Source organism: Musca autumnalis, unplaced genomic scaffold, assembly GCF_047663935.1.
Source record: "Musca autumnalis isolate F117 unplaced genomic scaffold, ASM4766393v1 scaffold_3, whole genome shotgun sequence".
NCBI lineage: Eukaryota > Metazoa > Arthropoda > Insecta > Diptera > Muscidae > Musca > Musca autumnalis.
This window is the reverse complement of record NW_027411866.1, coordinates 167,142,669-167,167,762: the sequence shown is the minus strand read 5'-3', so window position 1 is coordinate 167,167,762 and position 25,094 is coordinate 167,142,669. Positions and strand designations below refer to the sequence as shown.

General features: G+C 36.8%; 1 protein-coding gene across 1 annotated transcript in view; it reads right to left on the bottom strand.

The window, feature by feature from the left end:
* Positions 1–25,094, bottom strand: part of LOC141396596 (GTPase-activating Rap/Ran-GAP domain-like protein 3) — a 559,487-nt gene that overhangs the window by 375,383 nt on the left and 159,010 nt on the right. The window contains exon 3 of the mRNA XM_073972169.1: positions 12,973–13,901. Coding sequence (XP_073828270.1) covers positions 12,973–13,373 — 401 coding nt within the window. The 5' untranslated portion in view covers positions 13,374–13,901. The remainder of the gene's footprint in view (positions 1–12,972; positions 13,902–25,094) is intronic.

The window sequence follows — 25,094 nt, the reverse complement described above, 5'->3', positions numbered from 1 at the left end:
GTTTTTTAATGCTTAGATGCAGACGATGCTACATCTTAGCGTCCAAATTATATTTCGAAAAATATATACAACTTAATAGATATGGTCTTGCCGTACTTGAAAATCACATGCGAACAAAACGATTTTGATAATTACGCGATTTACACATATTTTAATAATGCATATAAGTGAAAGCGGTTTATTTGAACTATATTTCCGTTAAAGAAGTCTAATGATTTATTTCATCAACCCGATAACTTTCCTCAATGGGAAACCTTCTATGCGAATGTAGATAAAGCAAAATCCGCCGATTTTCTTGGGAGTTTCAAGAAAAATAAAAGAAGTACTTCTATAGAATTTTTCCAACATTTTCAACTCTAGAATGCATGTGAAAACTATTATTCCAAACCAAAATTTGTTTTTTGTAACACAAATATGTGCTTATTTTGGCTATAATATCCTAACTACTATCCCGATGATTAAAAGTTTGGTCTCATTTGATTCCCCGTGGAGTCTTTATTTAAAGCTGTTATTTTTTGTAATTTTTGACGGGTAAATGGACCTATGTTTTCAAAAAATTCGGATTACATTTAAGATTTTGTCAATTTTTTTGTAAATTCCGCGAATGCTGAGTAACATTTTACAAATATTATGCAATCTACTTAATGACGTCACTTCGTGATAACTTTTTAGTGACAATTGTGCTCAATAAAATAATTAGCGTTTTTAAAATATTTTTTTCTTAAAAGCAGAAATAAAACTGCGATAACATTTGTGCGCAACAACCAAAAATTTGCTCGCAAGCGGATTTGTACTGGGAATTTTTTTCTTAACCTATGTACCAAACAGCATTTCCCATATACCAATAATTTTTAGTAACCAAACTTCTTTATAAAGGAATCGAAATTATAAATTACGTTAAACTAAGTTTGGAAGCAATTTTTGAAAAAAATTTTAAATTACACTGTGTGTAATTTTTTGTGTCATGGAAAATTAACCATATTCTGACACCGCAGCGTAATGGAAGACGAAAAATAAGAAGACACGTGTCTCGGCGTTTTTCCCTGTTACTTCGAATTTCGCGGTTATGGGCCCCAAAGACCTGAGGCCTTGATGTCAAAAAGGACAATATTTTCAAGCTCATATCTTCTAAACCGCTAAGAATTTCGGTTTACTCGTGGAGGCTAAGTTGTAGCTCTCATCTTAAAGAATAATAATTTTGAAGACATAAAATCCATTCTACCTTATCTTCCAGGTCAAAATCGTTAAGGTCAAGTTTCCGTTATAATTTTTTCTCAGATTTTGGCCTACAGATATCAAACCGATCACAATTGAATCAAACAACCAACTACAAAAAATTACCTTAGATCTCAATAAACAACTTCCTAGAACATACGAACCCTGTAGAAATGGTTCTTAAATGTCAAAATAGCAAAACAAATGCAATTTTTATTTTCTTCTTTCGGTTTCTGCTCCATAGAAATTAAACCATTCAAAATTCAAGAAAACACTCAACCACAATAATGTAGCGAATATATCAGTATACGACTTTGTGGAACATCAGAGCCCACTACGAACTGTTCTTAAAGGTCAAAATAGCAAAAAACTTTAGAAAATATTAAATTTTTATACTTTTTTCTCCGATTCTGGTCCATAGATACCGAACCGTTCAAAATTCAAGAATCAAATGAACTACAAAAATGTACCTAAGATCTCAGATAACAACTTCCTAGAACATACGAACATTCTGATATATTCGCTACATTATTGTGGTTGAATGTTTTCTTGAATTTTGAATTGTTTAATTTCTACGGAGCACAAACCGAAAGAAGAAAATAAAAATTGCATTTGTTTTGCTATTTTGACCTTTAAAAACCATTTCTACAGGGTTCGTATGTTCTAGGAAGTTGTTTATTGAGATCTAAGGTAAATTTTTGTAGTTGGTTGTTTGATTCAATTGTGATCGGTTTGATATCTGTAGGCCAAAATCTGAGAAAAAATTATAACGGAAACTTGACCTTAACGATTTTGACCTGGAAGATAAGGTTGAATGGATTTTATGTCTTCACAATTATTATTCTTTAAGATGAGAGCTACAACTTTGCCTCCACGAGTAAACCAAAATTCTTAGCGGTTTAGAAGATATGAGCCTGACAAAATGGTCCTTTTTGACATGAAGGCCTCAGGTCTTTGGGGGCCCATAACCGCGAAATTCGAAGTAACAGGGAAAAACGCCGAGACACGTGTCTTCTTATTTTTCGTCTTCTATCACGCTGCGGTGTCAGAATGTGGTTAATTTTTTTCGTGTCGCACAGTGTTATCTTGCACAATGTGCCGGCAGGGTTTTGAAGCTTTTGGGTCATTATATCAGGAAGTACTGACTTACTCTGGAAAAAAATTGTATTGTTGTAAATGAGCCCGCTAGAACAACCTACTAAAAAAAGAATCAAAACAATGCGAGAGGAACTCTTAAAGTTCACTTTTTCAGAATTTTGTGTGGGAGATACCTTAAGGCGTGGACCAATATAGTTCATATTCCAACCTGATACATGACTGGATGAAATAATAAGCTGTGCAAAGTTTGCACCAATCAGAAAGTCCCTATGGATAGTGTAAAATTGTGTATTTGCCATATGAAGATCCTACGACTTCCCCTATTGACGTAATTACCGCTCAAGTGCTCAAAATACGCAATTTTTACAAGATCCGTAGTGTGTCCTCTATACTTTTATACCCTCCACCATAATATAAAGGGTATAATTAAATTTGTCATTCCGTTTGTAACACATCGAAATATCATCAGAGACCCTATAAAGTATATATATTCTTGATCTTGAACGATGTCCGTCTGTCCGTCCGTCTGTTGAAATGAAGATACAGCTCGCAATTTTTAAGATAGAGCTTTGTAATTTGGTATAGACGTTTCCATTACTCCTAGGATGTTTGGTATTGCAAATGGGCTATATCGGTCCACGTTTTGATATAGCCCCCATAGTACGCTACCACCCGATTTTCGGTATTTTTAAGGTTTTAGCCTCATTATCACCCCGAAATGGCTGAAATTTGGTACTGAGTCTTCTTTGGGGGTATACAAATTTCCCCCGGAAATTTGCCGATATAGGTTAACGCCTTCATATAGCCCCCATAGAACGCTACCACCCGATTTTCGGTATTTTTAAGGTTTTAGCCTCATTATCACCCCGAAATGGCTGAAATTTGGTACTAAGTCTTCTTTGGGGGTATACAAATTTCCCCCGGAAATTTGCCGATATAGGTTAACGCCTTCATATAGCCCCCATAGAACGGTACCTCCGGATTTTCGGTATTTTGGAGGTTGTGGCCACAATAATGAACCGAAATGGCTGAAATTTTGTATTTAGTCTTCGTTGGGTACAGGTCCACGCTTTAATATAGCCCCCAACGGTACCTCCCGTTTTTCGGTATTTTGAAGATTGTGGCCACAATAGCCCACCGAAATGGCAGAAATTTGGTTTTTAGTCTTAGTTGGGGGTACAAAACTTTCCATATGAAATTTGTCGGTATATGTCAACGCCTTCATATAGCCCCTATAGAACGGTATCTCCCGATTTTGGATATTTTGAATGTTTTGACCTCAATAATCTACCGAAATAACTGAAATTTGGTACTTAGTCTTCGTTGGTGGTATAAAACTTTCCCCCCATAAATTTGTCGGTACAGGTCCACGCCTGCATATAGTCCCCATAGAAGGGTACCTCCCCATTTTCTGTATTTTGAAGATTGTGGCCACATTAGCCCACCGAAATTTGGTATTTAGTCTTCGTTTGTGGTATAAAATGTTCCCCCAGAAATTTGTCGGTACATGTTTACGCTTGCATTTAGCCCCATAGAACGGTACCTCCCGATTTTCGGTATTTTGAAGGTTGTGGCCACAACAACATACCGAAATGGCTGAAATTCGTCGTAATAGGCCAACGCTTATATAGTGGCCCTATAGAACGGTTCCTACCGATTTTCGTAATTCTGAATGTTGTGACGTCAATATCCCACCGAAAGACTGAAATTTGTTATTTAGTCTTCCATGGGGTTATAAAATATTCCAGTAGTGGAATTCTGTAACTCATTTTTCGAGTTACCGACAAATATCGGTAAAATTAAAATGCTTATAATTTCGGTAATTAACGACACTTTTCAGTAAGTAAATAAAGTCGTTGCTAAGTTCTACAGATAGCAACAGTGCTGTTAACTTTTATTGATATTTTTCATTCATAACGTTGCGTTTTAATTTTACCGTTTTTTTTCGGTGACTCAAAAAATGGGTAACAGAATTCCACTACAGAAGATAATTATCAGTTTAGGTCAACGTCTTCCTATATCCCTTAAAATAAAATAAAAAATCTACGCGCCATCCCTCGACACTCCTTAGTAATAGCTTTAACAAAGTGCACAATTTGGAAAAAAATCGGATGTCACATGTTTTAAGTGTAAAATCCGAGTTGCAATAAATAACATCTTATATTCAACATTTTTTGAATCACCTGCTTCACGAAATGTTAAATTCAGTAAAGCTTTAAAATAACTTTGTAGGAAGAGTGCATGCGACGATCATAAATTTACTACTAAACTATATTATGAAAACTAGTTAAAAAAATGTCAACCAAAAATGGACCGTTATTCCGCTTAGACTGATGCAAAATAAATTATTTTAATAGCCGTTGCATTCTGTGGACACCTTAGATTAATAAATACTGCAATAATAATTTTTAAATTGGCGTATGTGATTTTTTTTACTTTTGGCGCGCTAGATCGGTATTTTTTTCCACTGTGCGCCGTTCTTACTTGTTTGATATATAATCGCCAAAATTGTTGCAAAATTTTTTTCGAAAAATCCACAAAAAATATTTTATTAGTAAAAATTGTAAAAAAAAACAAGAACCTCGACCAGATTCGAAATTAACACGCCGTTTTCATTTAGAAACACGAAAAAAATTCGGATGAAACATCCAACTTTTTTTAATTTGTTGAGCAGTGTAATCAATATCAGTAAAACTTCACACATATTGACATTAAAATGATGCGACTGACAACAAACTAGCCCCACACCCATACTTGTGATTCATAAGCAATTCTCACAGACTAAACATGATGATCATCTTTGTTGGTCTATTGTTAATCATTTTGATGACGTTACGGCCACTGTTCAACATATTTTGAATGGTAGAACCAGTTTTTTATGTTTAAGTTAATTCTAAAGTCAACATCAAAAGAAGTGTGGTGCGTAAATCACAAATTCGTCTAGTTTGTGATTATTTGATTAAATTGCTAACATGGAAAATCCCAAACATTGCAAGTTCATTTTCAAGTTGAGGGTCATAGAAGACAATGCGTAGTCTATGGTCCAATGACACCGACTGCGATGATAGTAAAAGTTTTTTAGAACTATTTCACCCGTTTATGTTTTGATGCTTGTTCTATGTTCTTAAGAATAAAACATATATTTTTCAATTTCCGCAAAACATCAGAACTCAAATTTGGCAGGGATAGATAATAAATAAGTTGTTTTGGGAAAAATAAGTTTTTTGTGTGGGTGTTGCAAAAAATCAAAGATTTTTAGTATAAAAACAAATATTCTTGCCAATAATGCAACATTTAAGCTCAAAGCATAAAAAAGATAAAAACACTTCAATAAAATAAAATTGAATAAACAATTCAAATGTTTTCCAAGGTATGTTTTAGAGACTTAAAGAGCAATTCTGATTTTGAATGGAAAATATTTAAAAATACTTCTCTTTTCTTTTTCAGACTCTAAACATATTTATTGTGGCTGCTTGTGTGAGCCTTGCATTTGCACAATACCAATATCCTGGTCAAACCGGTCAACGCCCAGGAGGTTTATTAGGTGGCCTGTTGGGCGGTGGAAACAGTGGTGGTCTTTTGGGAAATCTCATAGGTGGTGGTGGTAACAGTAATGGCGGTGGTTTATTTAGTAGTTTAATTGGTAATATTCTTGGCGGTGGCAACAATCGTAACCCTGTTGGTGGCATTCCTCCACCACCACCTCCTCCTCCAGGCTATCCCGGTGCTTATGGTGGTTACCCAAGTGGCGGTTTCCCAGGTGCTTATGGTGGCTATCCAAGCGCAGGTTATCCAAGTGCTTATGGTGGTTATCCAAGACCTGGTTATCCCAGTTATGGTCCAGTTGGTGGTTATTATGGTTAAATACCGCAATAACATCAATATTTGTTGAAAAGTATTATATAATTTTGTTAGTAGTTTATAAGCAACGTTCTCTTTGTTATTTTATTAATAAAAGTTATTAAATGAAAACATATGTTAAAAATGTGTTTTAAAACTATACAACAATTAGAAAAAAACTACATTATGTTGCAAAGTTAAAATGTGCCTTGTCGCTGACGTACAGTGGCTCAGAATCGTTTCCTCCTGGTCGAAACTCTGTAACTTCTGAACGGATGGGGATATTTTCATAATTTTTTTCTTTTGTTCGACAGATTACATAATCAGTTTTCCGATGCATAAAAACATTCGAATTCAGTCTAGTAGTTGCAGAGGAAATCAAGGTCAAATTTAAAAATTTGAGTTTTATTTCATATTTTTCCAGCAAAAATTCGGATCCATTAGTCATTACGTAACCCATTACAAAGTAATGTAAACAAGCTTCTTTTCCCATTACAAGTAATCTGAAAAGTAATGGGATACTTCTTAAAAAAATTACAAGGCAAACCTACTTACTTTGCTCCTCACTAAGTAATGAGGACGGTGGCACAGTGAGTGTGTGTCCGACTATAAATCCTAGGGTTGTGTGTTCAACGCTCACTGTCGGCACGCGAGTTTTTTTTTAATTAAAAAATAAAACTTCGTGGTGCACATGTGCACTGCACATTTAAGTTCTTAAGCAACCCTTAATGTTCGTGTGCGTGGCATAGTATGTAGTGTCTTTGGCTAGAAATCAGAGGGTACGTGTGTTCAACTCGCACAGCAAGCGAAATAAAATAAAAGTAAGAAGTGTGATGAAATTAAAAAACTGTTCTAAAACTAGAATTTTTTTCAACTTACTTTTCAACTTCTATTGGCCACAGAATAACTAGTTATTCTAGTGGTCATAAAATAACTACAAACTGAGTGCGACATGCCCTTGTAAAAATAATGGGGTAGAAAGGGGGTTTGCGAGTAGTTACGGCTGCCAAAAATCCCTTACAAAACCCATGATTTTGGGAGGACTTTTTTGCTGGGTTGCATCAAAATCTGAGTGTTTTTGGGTTTTTTCATATGTTCTAACTATTTAAAAAAGATCTAAAAAAGATCTAAACACAAAAAATTAGAAAAATGGAAAAAAAATTGAAACAATATTCAGCATTTTTTTTCGAAAAATTAAATTTATTTTCCAAAATTAGCAAAATGCTCCTTGGGTTTTCATAAAACTCATATAACTCTTATAAAACTCATATATAAAAAATTTCAATTTGTGTAAAAAAAAAACTGTAATTTATAGCTTCATTCCCGTACTTTTTAATAGAAAAACTCGTAAAAGAGAGAACTGTAAAAAAATTATTTTCACACAAAAGTGGTAAAAATTTTAAAAACTTGTTAGTTCTGGAAAAAGCTTATATGGGAACGATATGGAAAAAACACCTATGTAATTTCAAAAAAACGTACAAAAGTGTTAAACGGACGGAACGAGGCGGGTACAAAAGTATATATGGGCTAAAAGAGGACACTCTCAGACATTATTCGGTGAAAACGGAACGATGTTCCAAGCTGTTCCCTAAAAGTTCTAGTCCACCAAAGTTGGAATTTCACTAAAATTTAGTAGCTCTGGAAAAATAAAATAGGTCACTTCGTGTTAACGCTAAAGTAACTTGTTGAAACGGTTCTTGAAGACAGCAATCCTACCTACCTGGGCTGTCAAATGACGTCACACAATGTCGCGAGTTCATATTAACTGTGGCCAAAAATAGAAGGAGTTGTCGTAGGTGCATCAATTTTGGTACAAGTACCTATTATTGACTTACAATCTTCAGGACAAAAAAATTGGGTTGGTCGGTCCACGTTTATATATAGCCCCCATAGAACCGTACCTCCCGATTTTCGGTATTTTTAATGTTTTAGACACAATGACCAACCGAAAGTATTCAAATTTTGTGGTTAGTCTTCGGCAGAGGTATCAAACATTCCAACAGAGAATTGTGGGCTTAGGTCCACGTTTTGATATAGCCCCCATACAACGGTACCTCCCGATTATCGGTATTTTGAAGATTTTAGCCTGATTATCACACCGAAATGGCTGAAAATTGGTATTAAGTCTCCGTTGGGGGACTTATAACCATCCACCAGAAATATGTCGGTATAGGTCCTCGTCTTCCTATAGCCCCCATAGAACCGTGCCTCCTCATTTTCGGTATTTTGAGTGTTGTGGCCTCAATATCCACCCGATATGACTGAAATTTGGTGGTTAATCTTCATATTGTTTGTGAGCATATTGAATATATCAAACTCTTGTCTTTATATATGAGAATTTTCCTTTAAAAAAAATTTTTTTGACCGATTAGTGGTCAAAAAGCGGTCAATTTTTTGTAAAAAATCGAATTTTGAATTTTTGCTGTTCACAATTTTTTTAAAAATTTAAATTTTTGAAATTTCTCTTCTTAAAGCAAGATTATTAGGTACTTAATAAGCCCACAAAAATATATGATGATTGGTTCATTCGTATTCGCGCTATAGCCAACACCGCAAAACGATTTGTTAAAATAGGGGTATCCTCTCAGTGAGGTGGTCACTGAAAAAGAGAAATGACACATTCGTCTGCAAACCTCTGCAGCTGGGACCTTGATATATTTGAAGTACTCACTTTTTACTACTCATACAGCAAAAAATATCGCTATATACTTTTATACAATTTTTTTCCCACTCCACTCAATTTAACATTTGCTTCAGAAAAGTAATAAACTTAGTAATACATGTTTGGGTAAATGTAAACACCATATGATTAATATTTACATGCAAACAAAAGTGTAGCCAAGTTTATTACATCCCAAGAGAACTTAGGAACCATTTTTGTAGCGACCGTTACTTTTAAATTTTAAATATTAACGCATAATATAATTTATTAATTTTAGAAAAAAACACACAAAAATACGTATTAACTAAAATTGTCGGATTTAAATCCTCATATAGCAAAAACTACTTCACGTAGCAGTACCAAAATTCAGATTCTTCTTAATTAATATGTTTTCTATCACTCACCATCAATAAATTTGTTGAACGAAGTATTTAGTTTTTACCATTTTTGGCCACGGTCGTGACACTGTGCGTCACCTTGCAACCCTTGGATCAGACTATCTCCCCATAATTGTCTCTATCAGCAGACCACCCGATTTCATCACCTCTGAACGCCGCAAATTCGTCAATCAGAGAATTGCCCAATCTTTCTGATGTTCAGGTAGCGGAAAGGACGTTCCGAGACATCATCAATGCTGCAGCCTCTCGCCATATACCTGTTGGTCGAATACCCGAAGTAAGACCAAATTTCCCAGCAGAGGCGACGCACAGTGGTCCTACTTGTATGGAAAGGAATGCCAAAAATAGTTCTAATCGAGCTACCGCCCCCAAATTTTAAACATAGGTTTATAACGAGACAAAAAGATAAAAAAAAATGTTAGTGTATGTAGGTCCACATTTAGGTATAGCCCACATATAAAGGTACCGCCCGATTTGTGGTATTTTGAAGAATTTAGACAAATTTTCCACCAATTTGGTTGAAATTTTGCATTTTGAGTCCTCAGTGAACAAAACACGTCCTCGAGAAATTGTTCAATATCGGTCCACGTTTAGGTATAGGGCCCATATAAAGATACCTCTCGATTTTCGGTATTTTGACGATTTTAACCAAACTTTCCAACCGATTTAGTTGCAAAAAACAACTACACGGCAGCGGGTTCTTAAGTACCGGATTGACCCGAAACCAAAAGTGGTTCGGCCAGCGGTTGCCAACCCAGCATTATATGCTGCTACAACAACAACAACCGATTTAGTTGTAATTTTGCATTTTGAGTCCTGAGTAAACAACATACCTCCTCGCAAAAATGTTCAATATAGGTCTACGTTTAGGTATAGTCCCCATATAAACGTACCGCCCGATTTTCGGTATTTTGAACTATTTTTGCTAAGTTTTCCAACCGATTTGGCTGTAACTTTGCATTTTGAGTTCTCAGTACATCAAATACCACCTTGCAAAAAATTTTCCACATAGATCCAAGTTTAGGTATGGCTCCCACATAAACGTACCTCCCATTTTCGGAATTTTGACGATTTTACAGGTGTGATATAAGCTGGAATTTTTTCATCCTAAGCTAGAGACTTTCCCCTGTATTTAAAAAAATATCGAGACTAACAAATACTCACAACATTAGTAAAACTCAACATCAAATAATAGGAATGATATTAAAAATACCAGAAAAAGTCATTTACAAAGAATTCAGTTTTAGGGAAGTTAGAAAACGAATTATGAATATGTTTTTTCGTAAAAAAATTGCCAATACCATCGACTATCACTTTTAATTTTGGAAAATGTACATTTACCTCTTAAATTTGTTATAATTTCGCATCTAACCTACGAATGCTTTGCGGATGTATTTTACTTTTTCAAGGCATATTTTACTTTTCAAGCATATTACCGCTATTAATTGACAAAAATAATACTGGATATTAAAAATTTGATGTGTTTAGGGAATATTTATTTCATTTACAATCAAATTTGTCGCCTTCAATTTTTCGATTTTTGTCCACGGGCGGAACCACTGTGCGACGGGATTAGCTAATGAAGGTGATGAGCTTCGTCGAACCAACCCCGACGACCCCAGAGTCAGGGAGCTGACGAAGAGATGAGAGAAGAGTGTTACGTCGCATTAGATCTCTTCCTGCCGAGGATGTTTAAAATGGATGATGTTGCGAATGTCATCAGGAACGGTAAATCGTCCAAAGCGTTGGGCCCTGAAGGAATGTCCATGGTAATGTTGAAACAGCTGGATGAGCCGTGAGTATCTTACTAAATTTCTCAACCTGTCGCTAGCCACGCTTATTGTTCCCGAAGTCCGGAAAATGGGCAGGGTGGTCCCGCTACTGAAGCCAGGCAAGGATGCCAGCAAAGGTAAATCGTACAGGCCGATTTCACTTTTGTCACCTGTAGCGAAGACCCTTGAGGCCTTAGTCCTCCCCTGCATTAGAAATAGCTATCAAGTTGCCGATCATCAGCATGGATTCCGTAAGCAGCACAGCACGACAACAGCGCTGCACACCATCTCCGCACATATTTGTCGAGGACTCAACCAAGATCGGCCTGTGATAGAACAGTGATGGTACCGCTTGACTTATCAAAAGCCTTTGATACTGTCAAGCACTCCACGCTGTTCGAGGACGTCGAGCATACAACCCTCCGGCCAAGTCTGAAACGTTGGATAATCAACTATATGTGTGTTCGCCAGTCGTATGTGGAATTCAGGAACAGGAAATCCAAGCCCCGTAGAGTGAAACAGGGAGTTCCGCAAGGAGAGGTGATATCTTTGGAAGTGTTTAACCTCTACCTTTCCTGTATTCCGCCCCCTCCCCAGACGGCATTGAGATCGTAACGTATGTGTATGATTGTACGATCCCGGCGACAGGTACCTACCCTGATGATCTTACCACCTTTTTCCACGCGAGGAATATGCAGATATCCGCCACTAAATCGACGGCCACTCTGTTCACCACATGGACGGCGCAGTATAGAAGAGAGTTGAATATCAGGGTCCGACCACAAACTGCACCAAAATTCTAGGGGTCACATTCGACACCATTTTCACGTCGTCCTCGCATGCCACAGCTATCTGCGATAAAGTGAAATGTAGGAACAAGGTCCTCAAGTTTCTAGCCGGCAGCACTTGGGGTGCAGATAAAGAAACCTTGTTGACCACGTATAAAGCGATAGGTCGGTCTGTGGTAAGCTATGCGGCGCCAGTTTGGCCCCCGAATTTATGTCACAGTGGACCATCTACATGAGGAGGCAAAGATTCTTCCAGTACGACAACATAATGAGATGCTATCGTCGCAGTACTTGCTCGGGTGTTACCGTGAGAGCCATCCCAATTACCATCTGCTGGCCACCGATACACCCAGGCATATCAAGAAAGATATTCATGCTCTAGAGACGGCGGTCCAACGACATAGGAGAGAACCTCTAGATCAACAGGCATTTGCTAAGACCATAAGCAGTTATTGTGTGAATGCAGTCATCGGAGTACATCCCCCATCTATCGCAGCTGAAGAGCATTAGCTGCCACGACAAACCAGAGTAGTTTTGACTCAAATGCGCTCGAGATATTTCAGTCACCTAAATTCCTATTGTGCGGGAATCGATCGCACCGTGCAAGACATCTGACCAATATGCGGCATGGGCCCGCACGATACTAAGCACCTATTTATTTGAAATTTTTGCATATAAGGTCGAAGATCATTTTAATATTAATTTCAAATTAATTACTCGTTGGAGTCGAGCTTAATGGCCGAAGATTTTTTGCAAGTAAAAAAGGAAAACCGAAGATTCGAACCCACACAACCACCATTATGTGTTTCGCTTTTGGTAGCAGCTCAACAGACATGTGCCGCAGAAAATTATCGATATAAAGTGATGTTCATCATTTAAGATATTCTACCCCTCCAATGAGGATAAAGACCTTAGTACTTTCATAAACGAAAGGAAACTAATTGTTCCCATTTACTTCAATACAATTCGTGGTTCTAACGTATGTTTTATGTATGCATTTCTATTTCCAAGCTCTGTATGTTAAGACATCATAAATAAATCATAGTTTTTACTTTTGTTCCCAATAGACTGTTAAAATTTCAACATTAATTTCTAATGTCCTTACGATGAACCCATCATCATCTATCAAAAGTTTAGTCGAAAGATTTCTTCAACCACAATTCCAAAACAAAAAAATCTTAAAAATGCATTTCACTTACCTATTAGGTACTGCTTTGACACGATCATCTACCAGTTCCCATGATGTAATCTTTATTGGCCAAGCAATTTGACCAAAGCTCTCCTTTACCAATGCTTCCCAGGCTGAAAATGAAGTTGGGGTTGTGGTCGAATTAGTTGCAGTTGAGCTGTTTGATGAATTGTCGACGGTTTGTAGGCGTTCGGAACGTTGTAGTCGTCCTTTTTTGCGATGCAATGGTGCGGTAAATGTTTGCACCAATGGTTGCAGTGGTGGTGTATGTGGGCTTGTGGCTGCTGAAGGTGATGGTGTTCGCACCAGGGGACAGCGTGTTGTAGACGCAATGGACGATGATGCGGGTGAAGAGGAACTGTTATTAGCTGCCGCATAATCGTCCTGTACGAATTTTTCATCATTTTCCATTTTATCTTTGTTGTATTTATGGCTTTGCAATTGCAGCTGTGTCGGTATGAATGACTGACAGCCAGATGTGGTTATGTGGCCAGGTTTTGGCTGTAGACATGGACTACAATATCAAACAACGACAGTAGTAAATTCGTTAGTTGGCACAAGAAGAGGCATTAATGTCTGAAGTTTATGTTGTTTTCATTTCCAATTGCTTTACAGCACTTGTTTTTTAAACTCCCTGGTATAAAAGTTGTCTCCTTTATGCGAATGAAAAAATACCACGAGCCATACACATTCAACTCGTTTAATTATGGTTTCTTTAAAAAGTTGTTGCTTCTAACTTTTTATGAGAATTTTTTTCTTTTTATGCGCTGTTCTGTTGGCTTGACTTCCTTAATTAAGCAGCTAATATCTTGGTTTGGTTTTGAGTGAAATAAATGTTGTCTATATACTTGGTTTCTTCTAAGAATTTTGCACCATGGCACAAATTCATCTTGGTATTTCACAGAATAACATTTCCTGTTTAAATCTCATCAAAGAATCCTAAAAGTAAAGTTTGAAAAATGCAAAAGTTCATTAAAAGAGAGTTTTAATAAAGCTTATGGTGTGTTTAAAAGAAATTAGAAAGTATTTGAAATTTCACTACTTTTAACAAAATTTAAATAAACTGAGTGTGATTTTAAATAATAACAACATCTTGAGTAATATTTTATACAAATTTTATTCCTTGAATATTTCTTAAATAAATTTTGTAATGATAGCTCAATTAATTCAATTAAATAAAACTCTCACAAATAAATGACCTTCGTTCTAATAAGACAACAATTAAATATAAATTTGATAATGTTAGTTATTTGAAATGCTTTTGTAATGCGCAGTTTCGGTTCGACGAACATTAACTTATAGCTTAGCTTTTTCGCTGCACACATAATTAAAAATAAAATAAAATTACGAAAAACAAGTAAAAAAGTACAATCGCTTTGCTGATAGACCCTCAGCCTATGTGAATTGAAACTTTTATCTACGGACAGATCGAATGTATGTATTTAGGGCCTTTTCAGAATTTTGAGACCACTTTTGAACATTTGAACTTTCAGCCAAAAATGTGGATTACGGTTAAAGTTCAAAAGTGTTGCGGAGGAGGTACTTGAAGGAATGGACCGACATAGTCCATTATGTAAGTGGATATTATTTTGGGAGTCTTATCATCTCGATAGATATCGCACCCACTAGTCATTTCAGTGGATCATCGTATAACATTTAGACCAGTAGGCCAGGAAGCATGAACTTGTCCGCGGAAAACATAATATCGCCGTAAACAGGACCAAAAGGAATAGCATCGGTATACATTTCCAAATGATCTTCGAACAGACCCTAAACTGCACTTAATCAAAAATTTTGAGCTTTTGCAGGGAAGGTACCTTAAGGAGAGGACCAATATGGGTCATTTTTGGAAGGTAGACTAAATTTGGACAAAATATTAGAAGATCCAACGTTTGGACCAAATTGGTTACCCTGTTTAAGAAAGTGTATCGTGCATAGCATTTTAGTGAAATTTTTTAAATTTTGGGGGATAGTATTGGAAGTGGTGGACCGGTTCTGTATTGCCCATCTTCGAACTGAAACTAAGTTTGGACAAAATTTATCGAAGTGCAAATTTCCGGTCAAATCGGTTGACCAGTTCGAGACTTACGTGCTCTCCAGCCACTATATACGGTGCCATAGGGATTTTTTACAGCTTTTGTGTTGTTTTCTCAGGACGTATTTACTTGCCCCTGAAAAAACTTGTACCATCGTAAAGGCGGTCAGTGAATGCAATTTGCTTCAACAAAAATCAAACTGATCCGAGAGCAGGTCTTAAAGTGAACTTATCCGAAATTTTGTGTGTGATGTACCCGAAGGTGTGCATAAATATAGTCCATATTCGAACCTGATCTATACCTGGTAGATATATTAGGATGGGCAAAGTATTGACCAAATCGATTACTGACTTCAAGAGTTGTCGTGCACACAATTTTTCCGAACATTTTTGAACTTTTGTGGCCAAGTGTTGGACCGAATCGGCAGATCCGATTGAGAGTTATCTTGCGCTCCAACAACTACACACGGTGTCATATGGGCTTTTTACAACTTTCAGACTATTTTGTCAGGAATTACGGGTTTGCCCCTGACGAAACTTGTACCGTGGAAATAAATTGTTACAACAAAAATTAAATCGATTCGAGAACTGGTCCTAAACTGAACTTTTCAAAAATTTTGTGTGGGATGTACCCGAAGGACTGGACCTATTGAGTCGGTATTGGAACCTCATCTAAGCCTGGTAGAAGTTTCCGGATGTGCAAAGCGTGGAGTAACCGATTTAGTCTAATCGACCTACATTATTTTAACAAGGACATGTCACAGGAAATAGGTAGTTATATTTTGGTCACTAAAAGTCAACAAATATGTAGTTACTCTTTGGCTAGTAGATATCAGTGTTCCAAAGGATTTTACGTCGTTTTCGGTTTAGAACGGCTGCGATTTTCGTCGGTGTCATGCTTAAATGTTCCATACGCCATTTTTGACATTTTGAGATAAAGGTACCTTACAAGGTTTTGAACCATGCTCTTTCAGATTTTTTAGTCAGTTTTTCTCTATCTCTTATAGTTTCTGAGATATTCAGATGCCAGTATGTTCCATATCCGCTTTGTGACCCAAAAAATCTTGTCGTTTTGTTCCATATCCATAAAGCCTGGCGTATGGAACAAAACAAATTTGAACTTTTTAGTTCCATATCCATGTCGTTTGGCGTATGGAACAAAAAGAGACAAAAACGAATTGTTCCGCACCAAAAATGATGGCGTTTGGAACAAAACATTGCCCATTTTTGCCAAGTTACGGAAAAGTGTGGCGTATGGAACAAATTGTTTTAAAGGACTTAGTTTAAAAACTGAAGAATAATAGTTACTAAATCCAAATATTTTTGAATATTGTATTGTTTTATGAAAACGAAAATTTATCAATCGTTTAAACAAAAAATCCATAGTTTAAAGACAAAATTTTGATGTAAGTCCACAAAAATATACGCAAAAACGTCCATTCGACTTGAAGCTAACCGACTACAAAAATGGTATTATAAGAAAATCGCGTTTAAATGTTTTATGTTACCTTAGAAATGCAAAATATCAATCCGTTTTGTCCGATCGAAATTTTTACCACAAACAAATAGTGATAAGTGGGGGAAATCCCTTAAATAAATGTTTTAAGAAACCTATAATAATGGTCCTTATTGTATTTATATGAGAAAAATAAATGTTTCATTTAAAGTCCTGATTTTTAAACTCCGCAGTAGCACTTCATATAAGGGAGGTGGAACACGATTGATAAAAAGTGTTTTGGTTGAAATGTGACAAAACGTGTTCCATGTGACACAAACTGCCAAAAACATGAAAAAAAGATTCCATGGAACAATTCAGCAACTTTTTGCAATTATAAAAATTTACTATAACTTCTAGACTATAACAGATATCTGACTAAAATAAACTACTGATATATTCTATGAGTTTAGTTAAGTAGAACTGAGCTCTTAAAGTATAGGATTATTGCACCATTTTTATCCTGTATGGCCTTAAACATTAACTTGAGTTTTTCTCGAATCAGGCAAATGGCGTATGGAACACTTAAGCATGACACCGACGTTTTGTCGACAGAGAACCATGTTTGTTAGGCCTTTTAATTATACTCGCCATACTATCGTGGATAATTGAGGCGCTCAGCGTCAAAACGGCCTAACGCACATGTTCAAAAAAATCAAACTGGCTATAAAGATCTAACCGGAATCTTTTGAAATACATACTAAAAAACTCCATATCGCATTATATAACACTAACTACCTGCTAAAACAATGCAATATGAAGTTTTTTATACCATCCACAATAATATGGAGGGTGTATTAAGTTTGTCATTCCGTTAGTAACTCATCGAACTATTCATTTACGACCCTATAAAGTATATATATTCTTGATCAGCATAGAATTCTATGTCGATTTAGCCGTGTCCGTCTGTCCGCCTGTTGTAATCACCCTATCTTCCGAATGAGTCGAGCTGCACGACTGAAATTTTGTACACATGTGTTTTTGGTCTGAACTTAGAACAAGTTCGAAGATGGGCTATATCGGTCCACGTTTTGGTACAGTCCCAAATATAGAGGTACAGCCCGATTTCAGCTATTTTGATTTCAGGTATTTTTACGGTTTTAGCTACAATTTCTGCTCGAATTAACTATAATTTGGCATTTAGGGTTGCTAGTGGTCAACTAACTTTTCCAGCTAATACCCTAGACAGACGGCAGAGTTAAGCTGAAAACACATCCAACGTTTGGGTAAAGTTTTGTGTCGTTTTGGCCGTTTTTACACTGTTGGGCATGATGCCGGAAAATTCAAATTCATTTGAAATATGCCGGCAAACAGATCAACGCTGGACTTTAGTGTCGACGTCGCCCTGTTGTTGTTTTTTTTCAACGCCACGCAAAACTTTACTCAAACGTTGGATGTGTTTTCAGCTTTAATTTGCATTAAGATGTGCATTTAATTTTAGCCTGACAGACGACAGTTTCTGCATTTACGAAACAGCGGATTGCTGTTTTGTTGTTGTTTGCACTGTAATTTTTTGTTTTCCTTGGGTCTCAGAGCATGAATATGCTCACTCCCTCATATGAATATGGGCTCTTCTGCGGTATTGCCATATTGAAATACTTAAATGCCTTTTAAATTCAGTTTGGTTTTGTGCATTAATAATGTAGATAATGTACGAATTAATTTGAATTAAGGCAGTTAAGGCAAATTAACGCTGCCGTCTGTCTAGGGTATAAAATTGTGGGCTTAGGTACTTTTACAACAGAAAGAAAACTAAAAATTCCATATTAGCTCAGAGTATTTCATGGTGGATGGTATAAAAAGTCCGGCCCGGCCGAACTTAACGCTTTTTATACCCTCCACCTCCACCATATTATATTTGTAATTCCGTTTGTAACACATAGAAATGTTCATCTGATACCCTATAAAGTATATATATCTAATATATAAAAGGCAATGTGTGTATGTTAGTATGTTTGTTTGTTTGTATGTTTGTATGTTTGTATGTTCCGAATAGACTCAAAAACGGCTGAATAGATTTTCTTGAAAATTTCAGATAATGTACTGGGAACACCGGTGGTGAAAATAGGCTATATATTTTTTTGAATGGTCGTCGCGGAAGTGGAATATCGCGGTCATCCCAAATTATTCAAAAATGTATTATTTCAGATAATATACCTAATTTTAGTAAGCGTGACTACTAAACCGATATAACACTGGCTTCAATATGTGGGATAACGCGGTCAACGCCATAGTTTGGAATACAGTAAAATCCCGATAACATGAGATGTCACTATATAGAAATTCCGAAAAAATCGATTGGGAAATCTTATGAAATTTTGTATGTGGAGTTTTTAGGTCTGAGAATAGGTCGTAATAAATTTTTTTATCCCGCTAAGTGTAGTGACCGGTGGTCCTCCCCACAAATTGTTTAAGAAAACCGCGAAATTCAAGATACTTTTTAATATATTGTTTACAAATTGTTTGCATTGCTATGGTTATTACTGTCTTGACCCTGGATGGTCGTTGTTCATGTACCGAAATACATGAACATACGTATTTTTTGAGAAAGGAACGGGTAAAACTTTCAAAGGACAATGAAAACGTGCCAATATCGATTTTTGCGGAAGTGAAATATCGCGTTCATCCCAAAATTTTCAAAAATGTATTATTTCAGTTAATTAGAACGGTCGTAAGCTGTTTTTTACTGCTGAGAATAGTGACCGGTGGTCCTCCCTACAATGTTTTTAAGAAAATCAGAAATCTTTGATATTTTTGAACGTATTGTTTACAGATTGTTTTCCCTGAATGAAAATGTATTATTTCAATTAATATACATAATTTTAGTAAGCGTGACACAAAAATGATGTAAACACTAGCTTGAACAAGTGGGATAGCGCGGTCGTGAGCTATTTTAATAAGGCTAAGTGTAGTGACCGGAGGTTCTCCTCCAATTTTTTTTTAAAGTCCATGATATTTTTGAACGTATTGTTTACAGATTGTTTGCAATACTACTGTAATTACCGTCTTGACCCTGAATGGTATTCGCGGAAGTGAAATGTTCAAACATTTATTATTTCAGATAATATACATAATTTTGCGTGCCTAAAAATGCTATAAACGCTGAACACTAAACAATAAGTGGGATAGCGCGATCAACTCCACATTTTGGAATACAGTAAAATCCCGGTAAGTTGAGATGTCACTATCCAGAGGTTAAATCCACCAAAAATAGCGAAAATCCGGCGCCACCCTTCTATGGGAGCTATATCAAAACGAGGACGTATACTGAAAATTCTCTGCAAGACTGTTTACGACCCCCAAAAATGACTATATCTCCAAACTATCGAAAATCGGGAGGTACTGCTTTATGGGAGCTATATCAAAACGTGAACCTATAACTGTTGCATACCGAGCGCAAATAAAAAGGCGTGTCTTTCGGTCGATACGAATATTTATGCTCTCCTCTTTAAATTACATTAAAACTAAATTTTAGCCATTTCGGTGTGATAATGATGTTAAATCCTCAAAAATAGCGAAAATCAGCCGGTACCGTTCTATGGGAGCTATATCAAAACGTGGACCTATACTGACAATTCTCTGCAGTAATAATTACGACCCCAACCGAGACCAACAATCCAATATATAGCAATGTTAATTGACGTGCACCGACCATTATATGCGGGTCACAAAGTGCTTTAAACTGTCAATTTATGGTGAAGGGTATAATAAAAGAGATTTTATATCTTAAATTTGGGGGATACCATTACATGGTATTTATGTCAAAACATTGATTTATATTATGAAGTTTCTGGAGGGATGCCTAATTATGGCTGTATCAATGCTGGATAGATAACTAAAGTTTACACGGAGAACCCAAACAACGGGCCAGCAACGCGGACCGGGTCAGCTAGTATATATATATATATATATATATATATATATATATATATATATATATATATATATATATTCATGATTAGGGTAAAATTCTAAGCCGATATAACCATGGCCATAAAGGTAGCAATTTTTAAGATAGAGCTTTGTAATTTGGTATAGCCCTCATAGAACGGTAACACCCGATTTTTAGCCTCAATATTCCACCGAAATGGCTGAAATTTGGTATTTAGTCCTCGTTGGGGTATTATACTTACCACCGGAATTTTTAAGTATAAATCCAGACCACATAGATGGGTAGCTTCGGATTTTCGGTATTTTGAAGGTTGTGGTCCCAACAACCCACTAAAATGGGTAAATGGTATTTAGTCTCCGTTGGAGGTAAACTTGTCTGACTCAAATTCGTCGTTATAGGCCCACGTTTCGATATATCGATATAGCTCCTATAGAACGGTACCTCCAGATTTTCGTAATTCTGAAGGTTGTGACGTCAATATCCCATCGAAATAACTGACATTTGTTATTTAGTCTTCCATAGGGTTATAAAATATTACTGAAGAGAATTGTTAGTATAGGTCCACGCCTTCCCCATAGAAGCGTACCTCTTGATGTTTGGTATTTTGAAGGTTCTACACCTTTTACACATGTAATTCGAAACATTCCCGTTGTAATTCGTAACATTTCATCTGTAATTCGATTATTCTATTTGTAATTCGTAACATTTTATTTGTAATTCGAGAATTCCAGTTGTAATTCGAATTATTCCATTAATAATACGAATTATTCTATTTGTAGTTCGTACTATTCCATTTGTAATTCTAATTATTCTATTTGTAATTCGAATTATTTTATTTGTAATTCGAATTGTTTTATTTGTAATTCGAATTATTTAATTTGTAATTCGAATTATATTATTTGGAATTACAAATGAAATCATTTTAATTACAAAAGGAATAATTCGAATTACAAATGGAATAATTCGAATTACAAATTGAATAATTCCAATTTCAAATGGAATAATTCGAATTACAAATGGAATAATTCGAACTACAAATAAAACAATTCGAATTACAAATAAAATAATTCGAATTACAAATAGAATAATTCGAATTACAAATAGAATAATACGAATTTCAAATGGAATAATTCGAATTACAAATGGAATTAATCGAATTACAATTGAAATGTTTCGAATTAAAATTGGAATTTTAGAAGAATTGCAAATACAATGTTACGAATTACAAATGGAATTCTCGAATTATAACTAAAATGATTCGAATTACATCTGAAAAAGGCATAGCCACATTATCTTACAGAAATATCGGAAATTTGGTATTTAGTCTTCTTTTCGTCAGAAATTTGTCGGTATAGATCGACGTTGTGATGTAAACCTAACGAATTAACGCATTTTTTTGTTCATTCGGTCGGCAATTTAAAAACTCGAAATAAGAAAATTATCAGCCCGTATATATTGTTAAAAAAACAAGTAAAAAAGTATCAGTCGGCTTTGCCGACAGAGATATACCCTCAGCCTGTGCAAATTGAAACACTTTTTTCAAAAAAACTTATGTATTTAGGGGGTTCTAAAATTATGGTCGTATGAACCGACAAAAATTTTGAATAGGATTAAAGTTCAAAAATTTGCGGGAAACGTACGTAAAGGAATGGATCGGGCTGTTTTCTCAAGAAGTATGGACTTGCCCCTGAAACAACTTTTACCATCGTAATTGAGGCAGCGAATGTAAGTTACTTCAACAAAAATCAAAGTGATTCAATAGCAGGTCTTAAAGTGAACTTATCCAAAATTTTGTGTGGGAGGTACGGGATGGAGTGGACAAATATAGTCCATATTCGAACCTGATCTATATATGGTAGATATTATTAGAATGTGTAAAGTATGGACCAAATCGGTAACTCCCATCAAGAGTTATCGTGCGCACAATTTTTCCGAATATTTTTGTACTTTTGTGGGGTAGGTACCTGAAGGAGTGGACCGATATGCTTTATCTACGAACTTATAGTACGTTTGGAAACAATATTACGAAGTCCAAATTTTGGCCGGAATCGGCATTTCCGTTCAAGATTTATCTTGCGCTTCCACCCATAAACATGGTGTCATAGGGTTTGTTTTTCAACTTTCAGGCTATTTTTGCAGGAAGTATGGACTTGCCCTTGAGGAAACTTGTACCTTCGTATAGGGTACAGTGAATACAAGATGATACAACAAAAACCAAGGCGATTCGAGAGCAGGTCCTAAACTGAACTTTTCCGAAATTTTGTGTGGTAGGTACTCGAAGGAGTTTACCGATTGAGTCCATATTGGAACCTCATCGAAGTCTGGTAGAAATTTCATAATGTGCAAAGTATGGACCAAATCGGTTACTCCCTTCAAGAGTTATCGTACGCACAGATTTTCCGAACATTTTCGAACTTTTGTGAGGGAGGTACCGGAAGGAGTGAACCGATATAATCCATCTTTGAACTTGAACTAAGTTTGGACAAAATATTGCGAAAGCCAAATTTTGGACCAAATCGGCATTCGAGAGTTATAATGCCCTCCAACCACTACACACGGTGTCATAGAGTTTTTTGTAACTTTCAGGCTATTTTCTCAGGAAGTATGGACTTGCCCCTAATGAAACTTACAGCGTCGTAAAGAGGACAGCGAATACAACTTGCGTAAACAAAAATCAAAGCGATTCGAGACCAGGTCCTAAACTGAACTTTTCCGACATTTTGTGTGGGAGGTACCCGAAGGAGTGGACCGATTGGGTCCATATTGGAAACTCATCTAGGTTAGGTTAGGTTAGAGGATGTGCAGCCACTAAATGTGACTGCGCCACTCGGAGACCTTATGGTCCATTGTGATCATCCTTTAGAAAAAGGTGGAGAGAGATAAAAATAGATAAGAGAGATAGAATAGAATTAATAGGATGAATAGATAAATAGGAATAAGAAGTATTAAAAGAACTAGGAAACAGATAAGAAGACGAGGTAGGCAGAATAGTCGAAAAGACAAAAACGTTACGCGTTTAGGTTGCGCTGTCCCAGCCACTTTAGATTCTTAACGATGTTGCAGATTACAGTAGGTTCCACAGTTGAGTAGAAGGTTAGAGACGGCGGAAAACGAACACCCACTAGTCTGTGTCGTCTACGAGCCAGAGCTGGACAACGACACAGGAGGTGTTCGATCGACTCCGACTCCTCCTCATCCTCACAGAGTCTGCAGTAGTCATTAACATCCCTATCCCATTTAATGGTAAAGGCCCTGACATAGCAGTGTCCAGTGATGACTCCCGTCGTTACCTTCACTTCCGCTTTGCTCAGGTTCAACAACGAATTCGTTCTTTTGGCTGACAGAGACGGCCATATGGATCTTGCCACAATGCACCTAGGTTCATTGCGCCACAATTCACTGGCTCTTTCGTCAGAGAACGCTTCGACTTTTTGGAAAAAGTGACAGATGGGTGGTTTGATAGAGTCAGTGATAGCTAGATCAGCGGACTGTGATCCTCGTCTAGCTAATTCATCTGCTTTTTCATTACCCTGGTAGTCACGATGTCCAGGTACCCAACATAGCCGAAAGCCGTTAGTTAGCGCATCCAGAGCTGCTCTACACTTGAGGACGACGTCGGATTTGATGTTACAGGATTTGATGGCTTTAAGAGCCGCTTGACTATCCACATAGATAGTCACCGGTTCAAAGATTTCTGCATCCAGATCTTTAATCAATTCCGCCGCCTTCCAAATCGCGAAGATTTCAGCCTGGAACACACTACAGTTGCTGTCTAGCCTGTATGTGCGTTCAAGTGATAGACTTTCACAGTAGACACCGGCACCGGTACCTTCCTCCATCTTGGAGCCGTCTGTATATATAGCCAGACCGCCCAGAGGGGGGTTACTGCGGTTCCAGTCGTCTCTACTAGGTATAATGACTTCTATATCGTCAAATCTTAAGACTGGTGATATATAGTCACTTATTTTGCCACAATGGTTCACAAAAATACCTGATTCATTCAGGATACACCCATGCCCATAGGTACGACCACGCCAAAGACCCTGTTCATGAAGCCGCAGGGCACTCCTGGTTGCCTGACACTTAATGCTGATACTCAATGGTCTTAAGTTCAGCATTGCGTTCAGTGCAGCCTGTGGCGTGCTCCTGGTAGCTCCAGTAATAAGAGTTGCGGCGGCCCTTTGTACCTTATCGAGCTTAGTGGATGTTGACTTTTGAAACAATGAGTGCCACCAAACGAGAGAACCATAGGATAGGATGGGTCTAACCACTGTATTATACAGCCAGTGTATAATCGAAGGAGTTAGTCCCCAGCTTTTCCCAATGGAGTTCTTACATGAATAAAGTGCAATCATTCCCTTCTTCGCCCGCTCCTCAGCATTCCTATCCCATCGCAATTGACAGTCAAGGATTGTGCCAAAGGTACTTTGCTTCGGGGGAGAGTTGGAGCTGCACCCCATCCAGTGTTGGTGGAACAAAGGCGCCGAGCTTACGCTTCCTTGTGAACATTACCAGTTCCGTCTTCGTTGGGTTAACCCCAAGGCCATTAGCCTTGGCCCAGCGTGATAGAGTTGATAGTGCTCCTTGCATAAGCTCCGAAATGGTTGACGGAAATTTACCGGAAATCAGCAGTACCACGTCATCGGCATAAGCAACAACTTTGATACCTTGATTGTCCAGCTCCATCAAAATATTGTTTATAACAAGGAG